The sequence below is a fragment of the Halichoerus grypus genome, chromosome 6 (assembly GCF_964656455.1).
Source record: "Halichoerus grypus chromosome 6, mHalGry1.hap1.1, whole genome shotgun sequence".
Taxonomy (NCBI): Eukaryota; Metazoa; Chordata; class Mammalia; order Carnivora; family Phocidae; genus Halichoerus; species Halichoerus grypus.
Window position 1 is genome coordinate 57421551 of NC_135717.1, and position 18601 is coordinate 57440151.

The following is an 18601-nucleotide window of genomic DNA, read 5'->3' on the forward strand; positions in this document are numbered from 1 at the left end:
ACTGTCCTCTGAGGCGATGTATGAAGTACAGAAAGAAGATAGCTCATTACTTTTACAGTCAAGCAATGTTTGTAATGTAAAAAATTTATGTCTCAGGTTGACCATTATCCATTAAACTTGGCTTTGAATGACTCTGGGCTGTTTCAGAAAAACTAACTTGTCCTCAGAGGAAATGAGTTATCAATATAAAGGGCATTCAAAATTATCATATTTTTTATTTTGTTTGACACTTTCAGAAAATGAACTTTAAAAAATTTTCAAACAATGGTAACAACTCTGGAATACATGTACAGTTTTTTCCAAGAATACCTTCTTGAAGGGGCCAACGCTGACTTGGACAAGTTTATGTTTGCTTGATTTTGAAAAATTACTCAAATTACCTGAAAATCACAATTTATTTTTAATTTGTCTTTAAAATATTAGAGGTGTGGGGTTTTTTTTCTCTCTGGGTTACCAAAAGGCTGGTTCTCCTTGACCTCTAGAATAAGGGAAGTCCCTCTATTTAAGCCTTCTGGTTAAGTACCATCACATCAATGCATCCCTTTTGTAAAACTTAGCACAACTGCAGTGAATGATGTTGTTATATCAGTATTTACCTCCCACTAGGATATCCATCTCACAGAGCAAAACCGTATTTTTTCCTGTTAAAGATTTTTTTTTTTTATTTGTTAGAGAGAGAGTGGGTGAGAGAGAGTGAGCAAGGGTACAAGCAGGGGGAGTGGCAGAGGGAGAGGGAGAAGCAGGCTCCCTGCTGAGCAAGGAGCCCGATGCGGGACTCGATCCCAGGGCACCGGGATCATGACCTGAGCCGAAGGCAGATGCTCAACCGACTGAGCCACCCAGGTGTCCCGTATTTTTTCCTGTTAATCTGTGTTCCCCTGAAGAGAGAACCTTGCACATAGAGAAACTGAATAAATACTTGATGAATTAAAGAGGAAATTATTTGATTACTGAGCGAATTCTATCAAGTGTAAGTAGTTAAACTGTAGGAAGCAGAATTCAAAGATTTTCTCCAACCTGTCATCTTGAGACTTTGGATTTATAGTCAGGGCTAAGAGAAAATAGGTATTTTTTTTTTTCCCCTGTCAGTAGGCAAGAGAAATAGCACATCTTTCTGGAGGGAAATTTGATGATTTATATCACACTTTTTGGATATAAACACCTCTTGATCTGAGAATTTATCAGAGGAAATAATTAAGGATAACATGTTTTATTTTTTTTTTTAAAGATTTTATTTATTTATTTGACAGAGAGAGAGATAGCTAGAGCAGGAACACAAGCAGGGGGAGTGGGAGAGGGAGAAGCAGGCTTCCTGCCAAGCAGGGAGCCCGATGTGGGACTCGATCCCAGGACACTGGGATCATGACCTGAGCCGAAGGCAGACGCTTAACGACTGAGCCACCCAGGCACCCAAGGATAACATGTTTTAGATGTGTGCATGAACTGAATATTTGTGTCCCCCCTAGAATTCGTATGTTGAAATCCTAACCCCCCAGTGTGAGGTTATCAGGAGGGAAGGGCCTTTGAGAGGTGATTAGGTCATGAGAGTGAAGCCCTTAGGAGCGGGATTAGGGTCCTTACAGAAGGGACCCCAGAAGCTCTCTTACCCTCTTTTCTACCACATTAGGATAAAATGATAAGCTCTAAGATGGCTGTCCACCACTGAAAGAGGCCTCTCACCAGACTGACCGTGCTGGTACCTTCCTTTTAGACTCCCAGCTTCCAGTATAGTAAGAGAGACATTTCTGTTGTTTATAAACCATTCAGTTTATGGTACTTTGCATAGCAGCCTGAACTAACATATTGTATATTTTAAATAGCAAAAAAAAAAAAAAAAAAAAAGGTACTTCTGATGCACCCCCACGAGATGCCCCTAGCCCCATCTCTGAGGCAGTCCATCTGCATGGGCTCTTTCTGCACCTCACTTCCTATTCACCTCACCCCACTCAGGTCTTCCCTGTTGACACAAGATGTTCTCGTGCCGGACCGTGCTTGTCACAGAGTCTGTGGACGCAGGAGGGTCACACCAAAGCCAGAACACGTTTGACCAGTGACGAGGTTAAGTAATACACTCTTCCTGTCAGATTGTCCGAGACCTGGCTTATGTGGCTTCTCAGAGGATCGTCCAGAAGGATTAAGCAATTCCTAGTGGCAGCCAAGTCAGTAATGAGCCCTCATAGTTTCTTTCTCTCCTTCTTTGCTTTACTGTCTCTCACTTCTGTTCCCTGGGTTTACTCGTCTGCAAACACTCTGCCTCACCTTCTGCTTTATGGGGGAACTTAGAGGTCATCTAACTGGTTAAGTAGGACACATTATTTAGTCAGTGGGTATAGATACATGCGACCATTAAAAATGACACGGAAAAATACCTTTCTGTTGCCACAGAGATGCCCAAGTAAGTCAGTGGTGCTACTTCTTACGTTCCCACTCAGTAGCCAACTCCTTTCTCTGAAGACTTGACTCAGAAGGCCATTAGGAAGCGGGAAATGGCCCCTGACTTGAGTGAAGATGTTTGAGAGATACTTGAGATGCGTTTAGTAAAGGTCTGTAGAGTCATTATAAGTGTTAAAGTAATTAAACAAAGAGGCCATTTGACTGGGGTGACTCTAATGCCTTGGTAACCTATGAAAGCACCCCAAAACCAAGCCAGAGTCGATTCCTATAAATGCACTTGTATCCCAGGCAACAGACCAATCACTCATAGCCAACTAGACTTTCTCGCAGATAAGGCAACCGCTTAAGCTGTAGCCAGTCCCTTTCCTTGCTTTGCTTCTGTGTCCTCTCTATAAAAGCCTTTCCCCCAGCTCCTGTGGGTGGGGTGCTCCCAACTGCTTGTGGTTCGGGGCTGCCTGGTTTGACTCGGTGTTTGGTCAGACTCAATCTTGAACATGTTAATACACCTCAGTTTATCTTTTAACACAAGTTATTATCAGAGTTTAGTGCAAATGGTAACCTTGCATCTAAAAATCTAAAAATACAACCCAGTCAATATTCAGCATTCGTCATTGTTACAAAATTTTTCACACATCAGAGGTGATTTCTGCTTTCCTCCTTTGCACCCTGTCCTGCCCTCTCAAGGACAGTACCAGGTGGTCACAAAGCTTTACTTTGGCTAGTGGTACAGCCATGTGAAGGATCAGACAGGGTCTCCTGTTCGGAACTTGCTACCCACAGCTCTGCACACATTTATTCTCCGCCAAAACATTTGGTTTTGGTCACGGAGGTCATTGGCTCCATGTTTTCTGTTTAGGAAAAACAAAGCACGCAGTGTGAAATAAACAATAACGAATAAACACACGCCAACGTGCGTAACTTGGGATTGCTAGAACGGAGGGACTTGGGTAGTGAAGACTGCAGCTGTTGGAGAAGGAAGTGAAGATTGCAGAATGAAAACAAAAAAATACCATGTCTCCCCTGGTTTGTCAGCCTGTACTTTGTCAAGGCTTCCCTTGCATTTGTGTAGAACGCTTCTTGGGAAATTCTTTGTGGTGTATAATTTTCTAAGTATGGAATAGACCTTTTTATAACAGTTAAATGCAAAGCGGAACTTTAGAAGGGATACCACTGCTGGTTTGTCTTAATTCTTTCGTTCCTGTCCTTGCAGTGGAATAAAAATACATAGCACGAGCTTGATGGCAACATGTCAAACCACTTGTGCGAGAGGTTCTGGATGTTTCCAGGCTGCACTTTGTGGACTGAGGCCCTTCAGAGAATGATGGGCCTTGCTCCCTGTTGATAGGACCCTACATTGCCACACTTTTTATTTATTTATTTTTTAATATTTGCACTTTAAGAAAAATGGAAACGATGAAATTTGGAGAAAACTGGCTAAGACCTAGGACAGCTAGGTAGGTTCAGTATAGCACGCAAGCAAACAGAAAGAATGGAAACAGAAAGTAGCTATGCAGGAGTTCGAACCACAACTACACGAAAGGGGGAAGTGAGCAGGTGTGTTTGAACCCACCCCCCCAAGGATCCAGACTTTTCCACTGCCCTTGCTAAAGCACTTGGGTCTGGTGGAGACACCAGCTCCCCACTTGAGTAAGGAGACCCTGAATCCTGCACCATCCAGTCTTTTGACATATGCAGTGCTGGATTTTAAACAAAGTAGATGTTAAGTAAATGTGTGTTGAAGTGTGTGTGTGTTGTGTGTGTCTGTCTGTCTGTGTCTTTTGACTTGACATTTCCCTGATTTTCTCTGAATTTTGGGAAAAGAAACTCTCTTTGGTTATGAATGACTTTTATGTCAAAATAATGTAGATTAAAGTTGTGCTTTTTACTAGAAATGTAAACCATGATATGGATTTGGTTAAAGCAACTGTGCTGTTCTGCTTTGGCTCCCCTAATAAAATACCATACACTTTGTGGCCTGAACAAGAGAAATGGATTTTCTCACAGTTCTGGGGGCTGAAAGTCTTCAGTTATGGTCTGGCGAGGTCTGTTTCTGGCAGGGACACTAACCTTGGCTTAGAGAGGGCCCCCTTCTTGCAGTGTCCTCCCTTGGCCATTCTTTCCTCTGTGTGCACCCTGAGAGAGAGAGAGTTGACTGGTGTCTCCTTCTCCTCTTACCAGGACACCAGTCCCAGTGGACTAGAGCCCTACCTTTATGACCTCATTTCACCCAACTTCTAGAAAGACCCTATCTCCCCATATAGTTGCACTGAAAGCTAGGGCTTCAGTATCTGAATTCGGGGGGTGGGGGGCACAAACATTTAGTCCATGACAACAACTGAAGAAAAGACAAGTTTTTCAGATTGTTTTTTTTTAAAGCAGTGAGCATAAAGTAAAAATTGTTTCTGAATTATACCATTAACTTCCAAGTAACTTGAGAAATACTGTCATCATTCTTGGTAAAACTAACCAGTAGTAAAATTAAATATAAACACTTCTTTTCTTCTTAAGAGGCTGGCTTAGCCGAAAATTACTTCTAAGTAATCTCCCTTCTAAGGTGAGGAGACCCCCATTTCACAACCCAGAATAAATAAAATCGAGCACATTCTCCTCATGTCGGCTTCTTGCCCAGTGACTTGGAGGAGTCGTTATGGCCTTTGAAGATAGTGCTCTAGGGAGAGACAGCCTCATTGGGAAAAGAAGCCAATATGTTCTTTCTGAAGGAGAGTACATTCCACAGATGACGGGGAGTTCACTGAAATTGCCGATACGGTCTTTGTTCTTCATATGGGATTTCTTACTTGATAAATCTCTCCATGGGTGTTTGCTAATCCTTTACATACCGTAGTTGAAGACCTCGGATCCAAAGTGATCAAATTCTTTTTTTTTTTTAAAGATTTTATTTATTTATTTATTTGACAGAGAGAAAGAGGGAACACAAGCAGGGGGAGTGGGAGAGGGAGAAGCAGGCTTCTCGCCGAGCAGGGACCCCAATACGGGGCTCGATCCCAGGACCCTGGGATCATGACCTGAGCCGAAGGCAGATGCCCAACGACTAAGCCACCCAGGCGCCCCGATCAAATTCTTGATAAGCAGAAAGAAAGATGTGTACTGCATTTCTCTGTGTGTATGTGTGTGCACGCATGCATATTAACCATATAAAACAAAATCCTGATCAGACCAACCTTGCTCCTGTAATGATTTAGCCATTTGGGCTTTATAGGCCCCAGCTCTGTGGTAGCAGAACCTTGCATTGAGTAGGTAATGCATAAGCACCTGATAATTGATTTCTCTAACAGAAAAAATCAGTCCCTTAATTGAGTCCTTTAACAGTTATTTCTGTATACCTGCTGCTATGGTAAATGCTTGGAGTCCCAGGAGTGCGACTGCTGGATTATACAGTAGTTCTATTTTTAAGTTTTTGAGGAACCTCCATACTGTTTTCCATAGTGGCTGTACCAATTTACCTTCCCACCAACAGTACATGAGGGTTCCCTTTTCTCCACAGTCTTTACCAATACTTGTTATTTCTTGTCTTTTTTTTTTTTTTTAAGATTTTATTTATTTGAGAGAAAGAGAACACAAGCAGGGGGAGGGGCAGAGGGAGAGCGAGAAGTGGACTCCCCGCTGAGCAGGGAGCCCGATGCGGGGCTTGGTCTCAGGACCCTGGGATCACGACCTGAGCCGAAGGCAGATGCTTAACCGACTGAACCACCCAGGCGCCCCTCTTGTCTTTTTGATACTAGCCATTCTGACAGGAGTGAGGGGATATCTCATTGTAGTTTTGATTTGCATTTCCCTGGTAATTAGTGATGTTGAGCATCTTTTCATGTGTCTGTTGGCCATCTGGATGTCTTCTTTGGAAAAATGTCTGTTCAGATGCTCTGCCCATTTTTTTTTAATTGGACTGTTTTTATTTTATTCTTGAGTTGTGTGAGTTCTTTATACATTTTGGATATTAACCCTTTTTCAGATACATGATTTTTCAAATATTTTTCCCCTTTGGTAAGGTTGCCTTTTTATTTTGTTGATGGTTTCCTTTGTGGTGCAGAAGCTTTTCAAGTTTGGTGTAGGCCCACTTACTTATTTTTGCTTTTGCTGCTTTTGGTGTCAGATTCAAAAAATCATTGCCAACACCTGTGTCCAGGAGCTTATCACTTATGTTTTCTTTTAGAAGTTTTATGGTTTCAGGGGCGCCTGGGTGGCTCAGTCGTTCTGTTCCATTGATTTGTGTGTCTGTTTTTATGCCAATACCATATTCTTTGATTACTGTAGTTTTGTAATACAGTTTGAAATTGGGGAACACAATGCCTCCAGCTTTGTTCTTTTTCTCAAGATTGCTTTGGCTAATTGGGGTATTTTTTGGTTTCATATAAATTTTAAGATTTACAAATCTAATTTATAGATTAGATATGTAAATCTAAATCACATTTTTACTGTGACAAGTGCCATTGGAATTTTAATAGGGATTGCATTGAATCTTAGATTGCTTTGGGTAGTATGGACATTTTAACAGTATTCTTCCACTACATGAGCATGGAATATCTTTCCATTTATTTGTGTCTTCCTCAATTTCTTTCATCAGTGTCTTACAGTTTTCAGTATACAGGTCTTTTACCTCCTTGGTTAAATTTATTCCTAGGTATTTTATTCTTTTTGATGCAATTGTAAGTAAGACTGTTAATTTCGCTTTTTGATAGTTTGTTATTTGCATAAAGAACCACCACAGATTTTTGTATATTGATTTTGTATTCTGCAACTTTACTGAATTGGTTTATCATTTCTAACAGTTTTTTGGTGGAGTCTTTAGGGTTCTCTCTATATAATATGTCATCTGCAAACAGTGACAGTTTTACTTCTTCCTTTCCAATTTGGATGCCTGTTACTTCTTTTTCTTGCCTAATTGTTCTGGCTCCCAAAGTCTCTTTTCAATTAACAGCCACCTTAGTACTGTTAACATATCAGACCACATCACTTTGCGGCTGAAAACCCTCCAGTGACTTACCTCATTTAGAGTAAAAGCTGAACATCTTGATTGTGACCTGAAAAGCCACATCAAACCTGAGAGCTCTGACCTCATCTTCTGTTCTTTTCCCTGGTTCCCTCCACTCAGCCAGATCTTGTCTTCCTCTGGCCTGCTTCCCCATTCAGGCCTCTGCTGTGCCACTTCCCTCTGCCTGGAGTTCACATATCTGCATTCGCTCACCCCCTTCATGCTTTTGTTCAAATTCCACCTGCCCTGTCCCCTTGCACCCGGGTTTTCCTTGTTTTAATTTTTCTTTTTCTACAACATGCCTTTGAACATATACTTTGTCTGTGATGTCTGTTATTTATGCCTTGTCTCTCCCCCTGGAATGTAAGCTCCTAGAAGGCATGAGAATCTTAGTTTCTATTGTTCACTGTCCCAAACAGTGCCTGACACACAAATAATGAATGGATGAGAACTCTAAAGAGGTTTTCCCTAACTGCCCATTTCATGTTGCCTATTCACCCTTCACCCCCCATGGTTACTCTCTATTCACATAACTTTTTTTTTTTCCTACTTTGTTATTTGATATCCCCTCTACTAGAATACAAAATAAGCTATGTGGGGGCAGGGACTCAAGATAGTAAACATGTTCTTATAAATATTCATTAAGGGAATCAATTCTAGAGAAGAAGGACTTTGAAATTTCTCAAATCCATTAACTGCATATGTAAATTTTATCTTGTGACAAATCTGATGATTTGCTTATTCAGTCAGAGTCAATGTTCAGTGGTCAGAATACATAATTAGGTACATTCTTTTTATCACTGTGGCTTGATATATTTGGCTGTTAAAGAATTCCCAGGGGTGGGGCACCTGGGTGACTCAGTCGGTTAAGCGACTGCCTTCGGCTCAGGTCATGATCCTGGGGTCCTGGGATCGAGCCCCCACGTCCGGCTCCCTGCTCAGCGGAGAGCCTGCTTCTCCCTCTCCCTCTGCCTGCCACTCTGCCTACTTGTGCTCTCTATCTCTCTGTCAAATAAATAAATAAAATCTTTAAAAAAAAAAAAAGAATTCCCAGGGGTGCCTGGGTAGCTCAGTCAGTTAAGCATCTGCCTTCGGCTCAGGTCATGATCCCAGGGTCCTGGGATCGAGCCCCGCATTGGGTTCTCCCCTCAGTGGAGAGCCTGCTTCTTATTCTCTCTCTGTCATTCCCCCTGCTTGTGCTCTCGCGCTCTCTCTCTCAAATAAATAAAATCTTGAAAAAAAAAAAAAAGAATTCCCAGACTCTCCTTGGTAGTTTATAATAAATTAGGCAAATATTTTTTAAAAGTGCAATGATTGGTAAGACTCAAGACAAGATTTTTTTACAACATGCTGTAGAACCTTTCGCCTGTATGTAAAGGGAATCAAAGAAGATTTTCATTCTATATGGGAAGGATTTTTGATTATCACTGAAAGTAGCAAGTTGTACAGGGAAGAATAAGTGGGCACTGAAGTATTAATATGTAAAAAAATAAAACAGCTCTGATTTTATTCTGGAAAGTACATTACCATCCCTTCGGTTCCTGAGTATTTCCTGTGTGAGACTCAATGGTGATTCTCCCATTTGAGTCCTTTTTAATTATGGAAGAGTATAGCAGGTTTTATAGGAAATGATTACCACAAGAAAGTAGATCAAAAATCCAATTTGATTTTAAAGCTCTTTTCTATAGTCTCATAATAGGTAGCTGGGTCATACTTTTCTTTAAATTTCTTTTAAAAATATTGTAAGTTGGGGCTAGTTAATATTTAGACAAATCCATTATAGACATTAAAACAGACTATGGATTTTTCTTATATGTTATTAGATATTGACAGTTTCAGAATGAAAATGGAAAAAAACCTACCTTGCTATTGAGCATAGTAAAATGCATCTTTATATTAAGAAGAAGAAATTAAGAAGAAGAGCCTGGGTGGCTCAGTCAGTTAAGCATCTGCCTTTGGCTCAGGTCATGATCCCGGGGTTCTGGGATTGAGTCCTGCATCCAGCTCCCTGCTCAGCGGGAAGCCTGCTTCTCCCTCTGCCCCTCCGCTGCTTGTGCTTGCTCTCTCTGACAAATAAATAAAGAAAATCTTAAAAAAAAAAAAAGAAAGAAAGAAATCAGTACATGAAAATTCAAATAACTCTACTAATCACGACCAGAAGTTTGTTTTGAGTGAATTTCATTCTGCTTTTTAACAGTAGGTATTATACCACTAGCACATTTTTAATAAACATTTTGTTGTATCCATTAACATGATTGGTTTCATTATTAACTCATTAAGTCGTTATCTAGGAAGAAAACTAGAAATAGTGCCATAAACTTGCTATAATCCGTTTTATCACAGTCACTTTATGACCAAAGAGTTTTTGGTTTGCTTGTTTTTTGAGATTCTACATGTCAGATCATATGGTATTCGTCTTTTCTGTCTGACTTACCTCACTTAGCATAATGCCCTCAAGGTCCGTCCATATTGTCACAAATGGCAGGATTTCCTTCTTTTTATGGCTGAATAATACTCCATTTATCCATCGATGGACACTTAGGTTGTTTCCCTGGCTTAGCTGTTGTAAATGATGCTACTGTGAACATGGGAGTGCAGATATCTCTTCAACATAGTATTTTTGTTTCCTTTGGATATATTCCCAGAAGTGGACTGAAACAGATTTTTTTAAGTTCATTATTGCCTACTTATAATAACTGTGTCCTGATAGCCTTAGGTCTATGATTCCAGAAGGTTGTGAAAATAAAAAAATTTGCTCCTGCTATAAACCTCAAACGTATCTCTAACAAGAACCTGTGGGCTGTCACTGGCCCAGCCTCTGGAGCGCTGACGCAGCTTCCTTTGGTTATGTGAAAAAGCAAGTCCTGTGGCCCCAGAGCTGTGCATGAGCACCCCCTGCACCTGCTAGTTGGGTTTCCATACATGCCTGTGCATAACCAGATTCCGGCATCCATCCCTCAGCACAGTAGAGCATGTGGCGGCAGGATGAAGGAGGACCTAAAGGGAGGCTAGACGGCATGAGTCAGAGGAGGAGGAGGAACAATTGGGAGGGTTGAGATGTTGGTGGGCCATCCTTCTGGGTCAATAGGCTGGACTGGGGCTGGATTGGGCCTGGGGCAGGCGGTGGTGAAACCAGGTGGTTTGGATCTTCGGCACTCAGCTGTACTTAGAACTCCGTGTAGGCATCACTCAGAAGAATTCTACCCTGAGATTGTAAACTGACAGAAACTCCCCAGGCTTCCACAATTGGAGCCAGAGCATCTTTGGTGATACAGCAGCATAGAAAAGGAATCTTTCCAAAAGTAATAAACTTGCAAAGCAAAGTTAGAATGCTCCCAGAGTAACTGTAAGGCCAGTGAAAATCCTTAAAAGTTAGTCCAGGAAACATTTTATCATAAGGAACTTTGCAAGATTTTCTTACCCTTTTCAAATATAGTATATATATTATAAATTCCTTATGTATATATTCTTTATAGTATATTCTATATATATATATATATATATATACATATATATATAGGAATACATAAGGAATACATAAGGAATATTATAGTACAATGTGATATATATATATATATATATCACATTGTACTATAATATAGTAGCTGTGGTCTTTCAGCTCTCCCTGTTCAACATCTTTTGTGGCATTGTTGAAAGCCACGAAACCACATATGTTTTATTTATTTTATTTTATTTTTTAAAAGATTTATTTATTTATTTATTTGACAGAGAGAGACACAGCGAGAGAGGGAACACAAGCAGGGGGAGTGGGAGAGGGAGAAGCAGGCTTCCCGCTGAGCAGGGAGCCCAATGCGGGGCTCGATCCTAGGACCCTGGGATCATGACCTGAGCCGAAGGCAGACGCCTAACGACTGAGCCAACCAGGCGCCTCACATATGTTTTAATATCTTAATTCTCTTTGCATGAAATAGAGTTTTATATGTTGTGGAAAACAGAAGAGAGAAAAGTCGTATACAAACAAACAAAAATCATGATTTGACATTGTTATTGATTTATTGGACCACAAATTGATTCAAGTGCAAAGAGGCAGAAATACATGACCTTTACAGTAAATGCCCATAGTTCTGTTGTTTTTTTTTAAGATTTTATTTATTTATTTATTTATTTGAGAGCGAGGGAGAGAGTACAAGCAGGGGGAGGGGCAGAGGGACAGGGAGAAGCAGACTCCCCGCCGAGCAGGGACCCTGATGCGGGACTCCATCCCAAGACCCCGGGATCATGACCTGAGCCGAAGTCAGACGCTCAACCAACTGAGCCACCCAGGTGCCCCAAACACCTTGTAGTTCTAACACATGAAACTGCTCAGTGTTACCTGTTTTTTTTTAAAAAAATGGACTAAATGACGCTTCAAGGCAGACTTTGGCCTGATTTTTTTTACCTCTTTCTGTCCCAATCAATTTTTGAGCATTTTGTAAAGCACAATTTTCAAGTGTTCAGAATTTCACCTGGACATTTAAGTGCTCTAAAATTGCCGTCAATGTACCCTTTTGAATGAAAGGCAGCCCAGGGCTGCAGAAGGCTCAGGCTTTAGAATGAGATCATTGGGTTTGAATATCCACTCCATTATTTGTGGCCTAGGAGAACTTTTTTGAGCTTCATTTCCCTCATCTGGGAAAACCAGTTGCTGCTGGGATTAAAAGAAATGCGCCGGTCTCTGCATAATACACAGCACACCACTCAGACGTTCTGTAGTTCTTATAATTTGATTATAAGTCGTGCCGTGTACAAGATGAAGGAGGACATGGAAGAGAAGAATAGAATTGCTTTACATCTGTATTATTTATTCATCTCCCTTTTCAAACATATTTGAAAACAGACCAGAAAGAGATAGTATGGTGAAATGACACAACCTTTTGAAAGCACTTTTGCATGCTACTCTGGAAGATGAGATGCTCTACTCTTCTACAAATCGGTACCTACTGAGTGAAGAATCAGTTCAGCTTTAGTTCACAAGCTGAAGTGCAGCAAACTTTTAATTCTGTGTGCCAAAAAGGCGACTACAAAATGAGAGGGCTTTACCAACCACCTTATGCTATGGAGCATATACTGGGTAGAAGGTACTAAAAAAAGGCAAAGGAATCCAACCACCTTCTTACGTGGACCCAGGGGAGTGAGAAGCAGAGACTGGTAGGAGAGTATTCCCCCACCTCCTGTGGCCTCCACCGCCACAAAACAAGTGAGCTGGGAATCCAGAGCAACGCTAGACTCCAGCTGTGGCATTGGCCTGAGAAAGTTCTTAGGATATTAATGAGGTCAAAAGAAAGTGGAATTAAGGATCACATGGTCTCCCATTCAACTTATTATCCCAGTGATTCTGTGGAGGAGGGTGATTCCAAATCTCAATCTCTGTTGGGATTTAAGTGCTGTTCCACACTAGTCCTGCTAGGACCCTACCTAGGGCTATGGGCCACCTTTACATGTGTGTTTTCTGCCTTGCTTCCTTCTTACCGTGGGTCACTGAAGCACGTCCCGGGGCCCTGAGGAGAGAAGCGATGCTGGAAAAACCATAAAAAAAACATGGCAGGTTTCCTTCTGGGCTGAAAGTGCGTATGTGAGTGGGAGCGAGGCCAAGAGGCCTGAATGAGGAAAAGAGGAAGTCCTGTGAGGACTCTACAGCCAGCAGGCCAGAAATGTGGGTGTCCACTGAAAGCAGGGTATGTTTGGTTAAAAAAATAATGGTTTCATGGGATAAACATTCAAAGATTCCTTAAGCCATGTTCCGTTGGGACTTCAAGTTGGTTAAAAAAATAAACGCCTCTGTGACTGAGGACTACGGAAGAAAATGAGAATTCAAGAGATGGGACGGTGGAAGCAAACAGATCTGGGGAAGCCGTACCATGTTCTCAGGTCGGAGATAGTATGAAAGAATGCACGCTGGAGAAAACCATCTTGAGGGGCACCTGGGCTCTTGAGGGGCTCATTCGTTAAGCTCAGGTCAGGATCCCAGGGTCCTGGGATCGAGCCCCGCATCGGGCTCCCTGCTTGGCAGGAAGCGTGCTTCTCCCTCTCCCACTCCCCCTGCTTGTGTTCCCTCTCTCGCTGTGTCTCTCTCTGTCAAATAAATAAATAAAAATCTTTAAAAAAAAAAAAAAAGAAAGCCATCTTGAATGTAATCGTCATTTAGCATTACGGCATATGGCAGGTCCTCAACTCTAACTAGTTTGGTCTGAGGAGCATCACAGTGGAAGAACACAGACGAAACCGTTCATGTAGGGCCTTAAAAGATGGGTGAATATGGGCAAACACTTATTTAGGTATGGCATTTATTGTGGTGTATAGCAAGTGCCCATTTATTTTTTATTAAGATTTTATTTATTCATTTATTTATTTATTTGAGAGTGAGTGGGTGAGCAGGGGGAGGAGCAGAGGAGGAAGAAGAAGGAGGGGGCAAGAATCTCAAGCAGACTCCCTGCTGAGCCCAGAGCCTGACACGGGGCTCAATCCCACGACCCTGAGATCATGATGGAGCCAAATCCAAGAGTGAGGCTTAACTGACTGAGCCACCCAGGTGCCCTGCAAATGCCCATTTATTGAGCACTCTCTATTCTGAACACTGGCCTGGCCTTGTGCGTGCATATTTTTAGAGTTTGGGTTTTTTGGGGGAGGACGGGCAGTGGTGGTTAGACTCCACATATAAGTGAGATCATATGGTATTTGCTTTTGTCTAACTTATATCATAAGCATAATGCCCTTGGGGTCCATGCAAGTCCATTGCAAATGGCAGGACTTCCCATACCTCGTGATGTGCATTTTCTGAAATCCCATAATCGTGCTGCCACATTGGTGTTATTACTCTCATTTTAGCCATGAGGAAACATTGCTCAGCGAGGATAAGAAATCATGCCCAGGCTGCTCACCTGGTAAATGGCAGAATCAGAGCTCAAATCCAGGCCCATTTAAAATACCCTGTTCTTGAACCCATGTGAATGGAATTGATGTAGAAAATGTCTTCCATGCAGTAGGCGCACTGCTTGAGTTAGAGCTGAAAGGAGTTCAGGGAACCAAAGGTGACATCATCATTTGGCCCTTTTGGTTCGCATCCTGGAGTCTTTTTCTCTTATTTTGATAAAAGCCTTGTTTCTCCTCTTCACTTTCACTGTTGTCCATTCTAATTTTAGAAACAGAGTTCCTGTAGTAAAGACACCGAGGGACGGGATTCCACTGTTCTTTGCTCCTCACATGTTGTATACAGCTGATTCCCCTATACAGCTCCACATTTACTGTGAGCAGTACTGGTTACAAGACGTGAGCCAAGCAAGGAGGAACACTCTGTATTTATGTCTTAAGACTGTCAGAACATAAAATTATTATCTGTGGCCCCTGTTACTATATGCTAGCCTGCACCACACCTTCAGTTTTTCTGTGTTTCAGTGTTTCCTCTTCCTGGGACTCCAGTCTTTGAAAAGTTAATGCATAAAAGACATGAGATTTTTCATAGGATCCTCTGTAGAGTTGTACGTTTAAGATTTACATCTTCTAGAGATGAAAACACATATGCAATGCTTAAACTCTGTATCCTCCAAAGAATAAAAGACCTTAAGGGAAATGAGATCACGCTAACATTAAAAAAAAAAAAAAAAAAACTTGGATCTACATTTTTGTGATCAGAAACTCTCCTGAATAATGGAAAGATCTATTCAAGAAAATCCTATTTCTAGCAGTAAAACCAAGTCTGATTAAGACTATGTCTTCGTTTAAAGGGCACCGTCATATAAATTGCTGGTTGCAATTTAAAATGGTGCAGCCCATTTGGACGGTAATTTGGAACAGAATTTAAGAAAGTCTTGATAACTCATGGCTTACTCATGCTACCTCTGGGAATCTGTCCCAAGGAAAGAATTCGAAATAGAAAGAGGCTTTTTGTATAAAGATCTTTCAAAGTAGAATATTTATCTGTGAAAAAAAATTATAAACCTACATAGCAAAAAAAGGTAAATAGTTGGAATAATTTTTAAATGGTAGATTTAAAAAGCATATCATATAAATAATATATTACTTTAAAAACTGGAAAAAAGTGAAATACGATTATAGCTGTGGGAGTAAAATCTATAATATTTAAAGAAATTTCAAGAAGAAAATGGAAGCACCATTACTTTATCAAGGATTGTGTTTCACAAAAATAGACTCAAAATGGATGAAAGACCTAAATGTGAGTCAGGAATCCATCAAAATCCTAGAGAACACAGGCAGCAACCTCTGTGACCTCAACCACAGCAACTTCTTGCTAGACACATCTCCAAAGGCAAGGGAAACAAAGGCAAAAATGAACTATTGGAACTTCATCAAGATAAAAAGCTTTTGCACAGCAAAGGGGAAATAGTTGACAAAACCAAAAGACAACTGACAGAATGAGTAAAGATATTTGCAAATGTCTTAACAGATAAAGGGTTAGTATCCAAAATCTATAAAGAAGTTATCAAACTCAACACCCAAAGAACAAATAATCCAATCAAGAAATGGGCAGAAGATATGAACAGACATTTCTCCAAAGAAGACATACAAATGGCCAACAGACACATGAAAAAATGCTCAACATCACTTGGCATCAGGGAAATGCAAATCAAAACTACAATGAGAGACCACCTCACACCAGTCAGAATGGCTAAAATTAACAAGTCAGGAAATGACAGATGTTGGTGAGGATGTGGAGAAAGAGGAATCCTCTTACACTATTGGTGGGAATGCAAACTGGTGTAGCCACTCTGGAAAACAGTATGGAGGTTCCTCAAAAAGTTGAAAATAAAGCTACCCTACGATCCAGCAATTGCACTACTGGGTATTTACCCCAAAGATACAAATGTAGTGATCTGAAGGGGCACGTGCACCCCAATGTTTATAGCAGCAATGTCCACAATAGCCAAACTATCAAAAGAGCCCAGATGTCCATCGACATATCAATGGATAGATGATGTGTTAATCTAGATGCAATGGAATACGACTCAGCCATCAAAACAATGAAATCTTGCCATTTGCAACAATGTGGATGGAACTAGAGGGTATTATGCTAAGCGAAATAATCAATCAGAGAAAGACAATTATATGATCTCACTCATGTGGAATTTAAGAAACAAAACAGAGGATCATAGGGGAAGGGAGGGAAAAATAAAACAAGACGAAACCAGAGAGGGAGACAAACCATAAGAGACTCTTAATCATAGGAAACAAAGTGAGGACTACTGGAGGGGAAGGAAGATGGGGAGATGGGATAACTGGGTGATGGACATTAAGGAGGACATGTGATGTAATGAACATTGGGTATTATATAAGACTGATGAATATCACTGAACTCTACCTCTGAAACTAGTAATACACTATATGTTAAATAATTGAATTTAAATTTAAAAAATAAAAAAATAAAGGATTGTGTTTCAGTGGTAGAATTATAGGCAACTTTTTTTTTCTTTCTTTTTTTAAAGTCCCTATTTCTAGGCACCTGGATGGCTCAGTTGGTAAAGCATCTGCCTTCAGCTCAGGTCATGATCCCAGAGTCCTGGGATCGAGTCCCGCATCAGGTTCCTTGCTCAGCAGGCAGCCTTCTTCTCCCTTGCCTGTCACTCCCCCTGCTTGTGCTCTCTCTCTCTCTGACAAATAAATAAATAAAATCTTTTTTTAAAAAGTCCCTATTTCCATTAGAGGAAGAGCACCTTCTATGTCATTAAAGATCATAGTGGATACCAAGAATCAGATTTCCTATACTTATGTCCACTCTGTGTCTACTGTGCCTTTATCCAGAATGTGGTAGCCTTTCTCAGTCTGCATATTGTGGATGGATCTGAGTGACTTCTTGGCTCTTAGCTTGGTCCTCAACCCAGACAACAATCCTGTGAACAGATTAACTGTGGAAAATTTGGAAATAAAGATGGGCTCTTATTCCAAATCCTCATTTTTCCTCCCTGACAAGCCAGGCAAAAGAAGAGCTCCTTCAGTAGGGAGAAACTGCTCAGAAAAAGTCCATGTGCCCACATTGTGAAAAAACACAATGCCAGTTAAGACAATAATACCGCTTTTCACCGTTTCTGTGCTTACCTGTTTTTTCCTCACCTTGTAGATAAATGGGAATTGCCTAGATAGAGGACAAATACTTAACCTGTAAATTTGCAAAGCATCAAATAATGAAGGATGGCTTAATTCATGTGACCATCTTCAATGGTTGACCAAACTCAAGGAGGAAAAATAATAGAATTAAAGGTCATTGATGGGCACCTGGGTGGCTCAGCCGGTTAGGTGTCCGACTCTTGGTTCAGCTCAGGTCGTGACTTCAGGGTCGTGAGATCAAGCCCTGCATCAGGCTCTGCGCTCAGTGTGGGGTCTGCTTGAGACTCTCTCTCCTCTCCCTGTGCCCCTCCCGCTGTGCTCTCTCTCTCTCTCTCTCTTGCTCTCAAATAAATAAATCTTAAAAAAAAAGAATTAAAGGTCACTGATTTCATAATTCCCTGCAGCCATGAATTAGACATAGTCTCTGGTTCTTTTTTCACCCCAAACACTGTACTTCTAGAATTATATCATTATTCATTAAAGTAGCTGTTTGGGGTGGGAGTGGCAGTTACTAGGTCTTTTTCACTGAGACCAAAGAAGAACGGGGCACTTTATCCTTCTGTGTGTGTCTCCTGATTTCCAGTGGCTACAAGTTATTATGTTGTAAACACATGTTTCGGGACTTCATCTTCACCTTCATTACTTGTATTGCTTTCAAAGAGAACAGTGGCCTTTCCCTAGTTCAGAAATGGGTGGTATGCGGTGCACAGTGCAAAGATTTCCTGTGCCGTGAATACTAATGAGCTGTTTTGTGAGAAGGAACACAGATGGAAGAAAACAACAATGACAGTAGATAATTCAGTGTATGTTGGGTGGTATCATGGGGAGAAAAGAGAGGAACTCGGTTGTTTTTCTCTTTTCTTTTTTTTTTTTTTTTTTTTACTTTTTTCTCCCTTTCTTTTCCCTCTTTAGACAAAGCCCGTTGCATTTGCCGTTCGGACAAATGTCAGCTATAGTGCAGCCCACGAAGATGACGTTCCGGTGCCAGGCATGGCCATCTCCTTCGAAGCAAAAGATTTTCTGCATGTTAAGGAAGTAAGGAAAAGGATTTGAATTTCTGCCCGCATGCGTTTTCACCTTGAGACATCATTTCTTCTCTCTCACGGCCGTGACATAGCATTGCACGTGGCCCCCCCTTGTGTAACGTGCGCGGATGCAATG

General features: G+C 41.1%; 1 protein-coding gene across 7 annotated transcripts in view; it reads left to right on the top strand.

Annotated features, from left to right (window-relative positions):
* The window catches only part of CACNB2 (calcium voltage-gated channel auxiliary subunit beta 2), a 377418-nt gene that overhangs the window by 318698 nt on the left and 40119 nt on the right, over window positions 1-18601 (top strand). For all 7 annotated transcript variants that reach the window (XM_078075192.1, XM_078075194.1, XM_078075197.1 and 4 more), the window contains one exon: window positions 18353-18475. In XM_078075192.1, the coding sequence (XP_077931318.1) occupies window positions 18353-18475 (123 nt within the window). The remainder of the gene's footprint in view (window positions 1-18352; window positions 18476-18601) is intronic.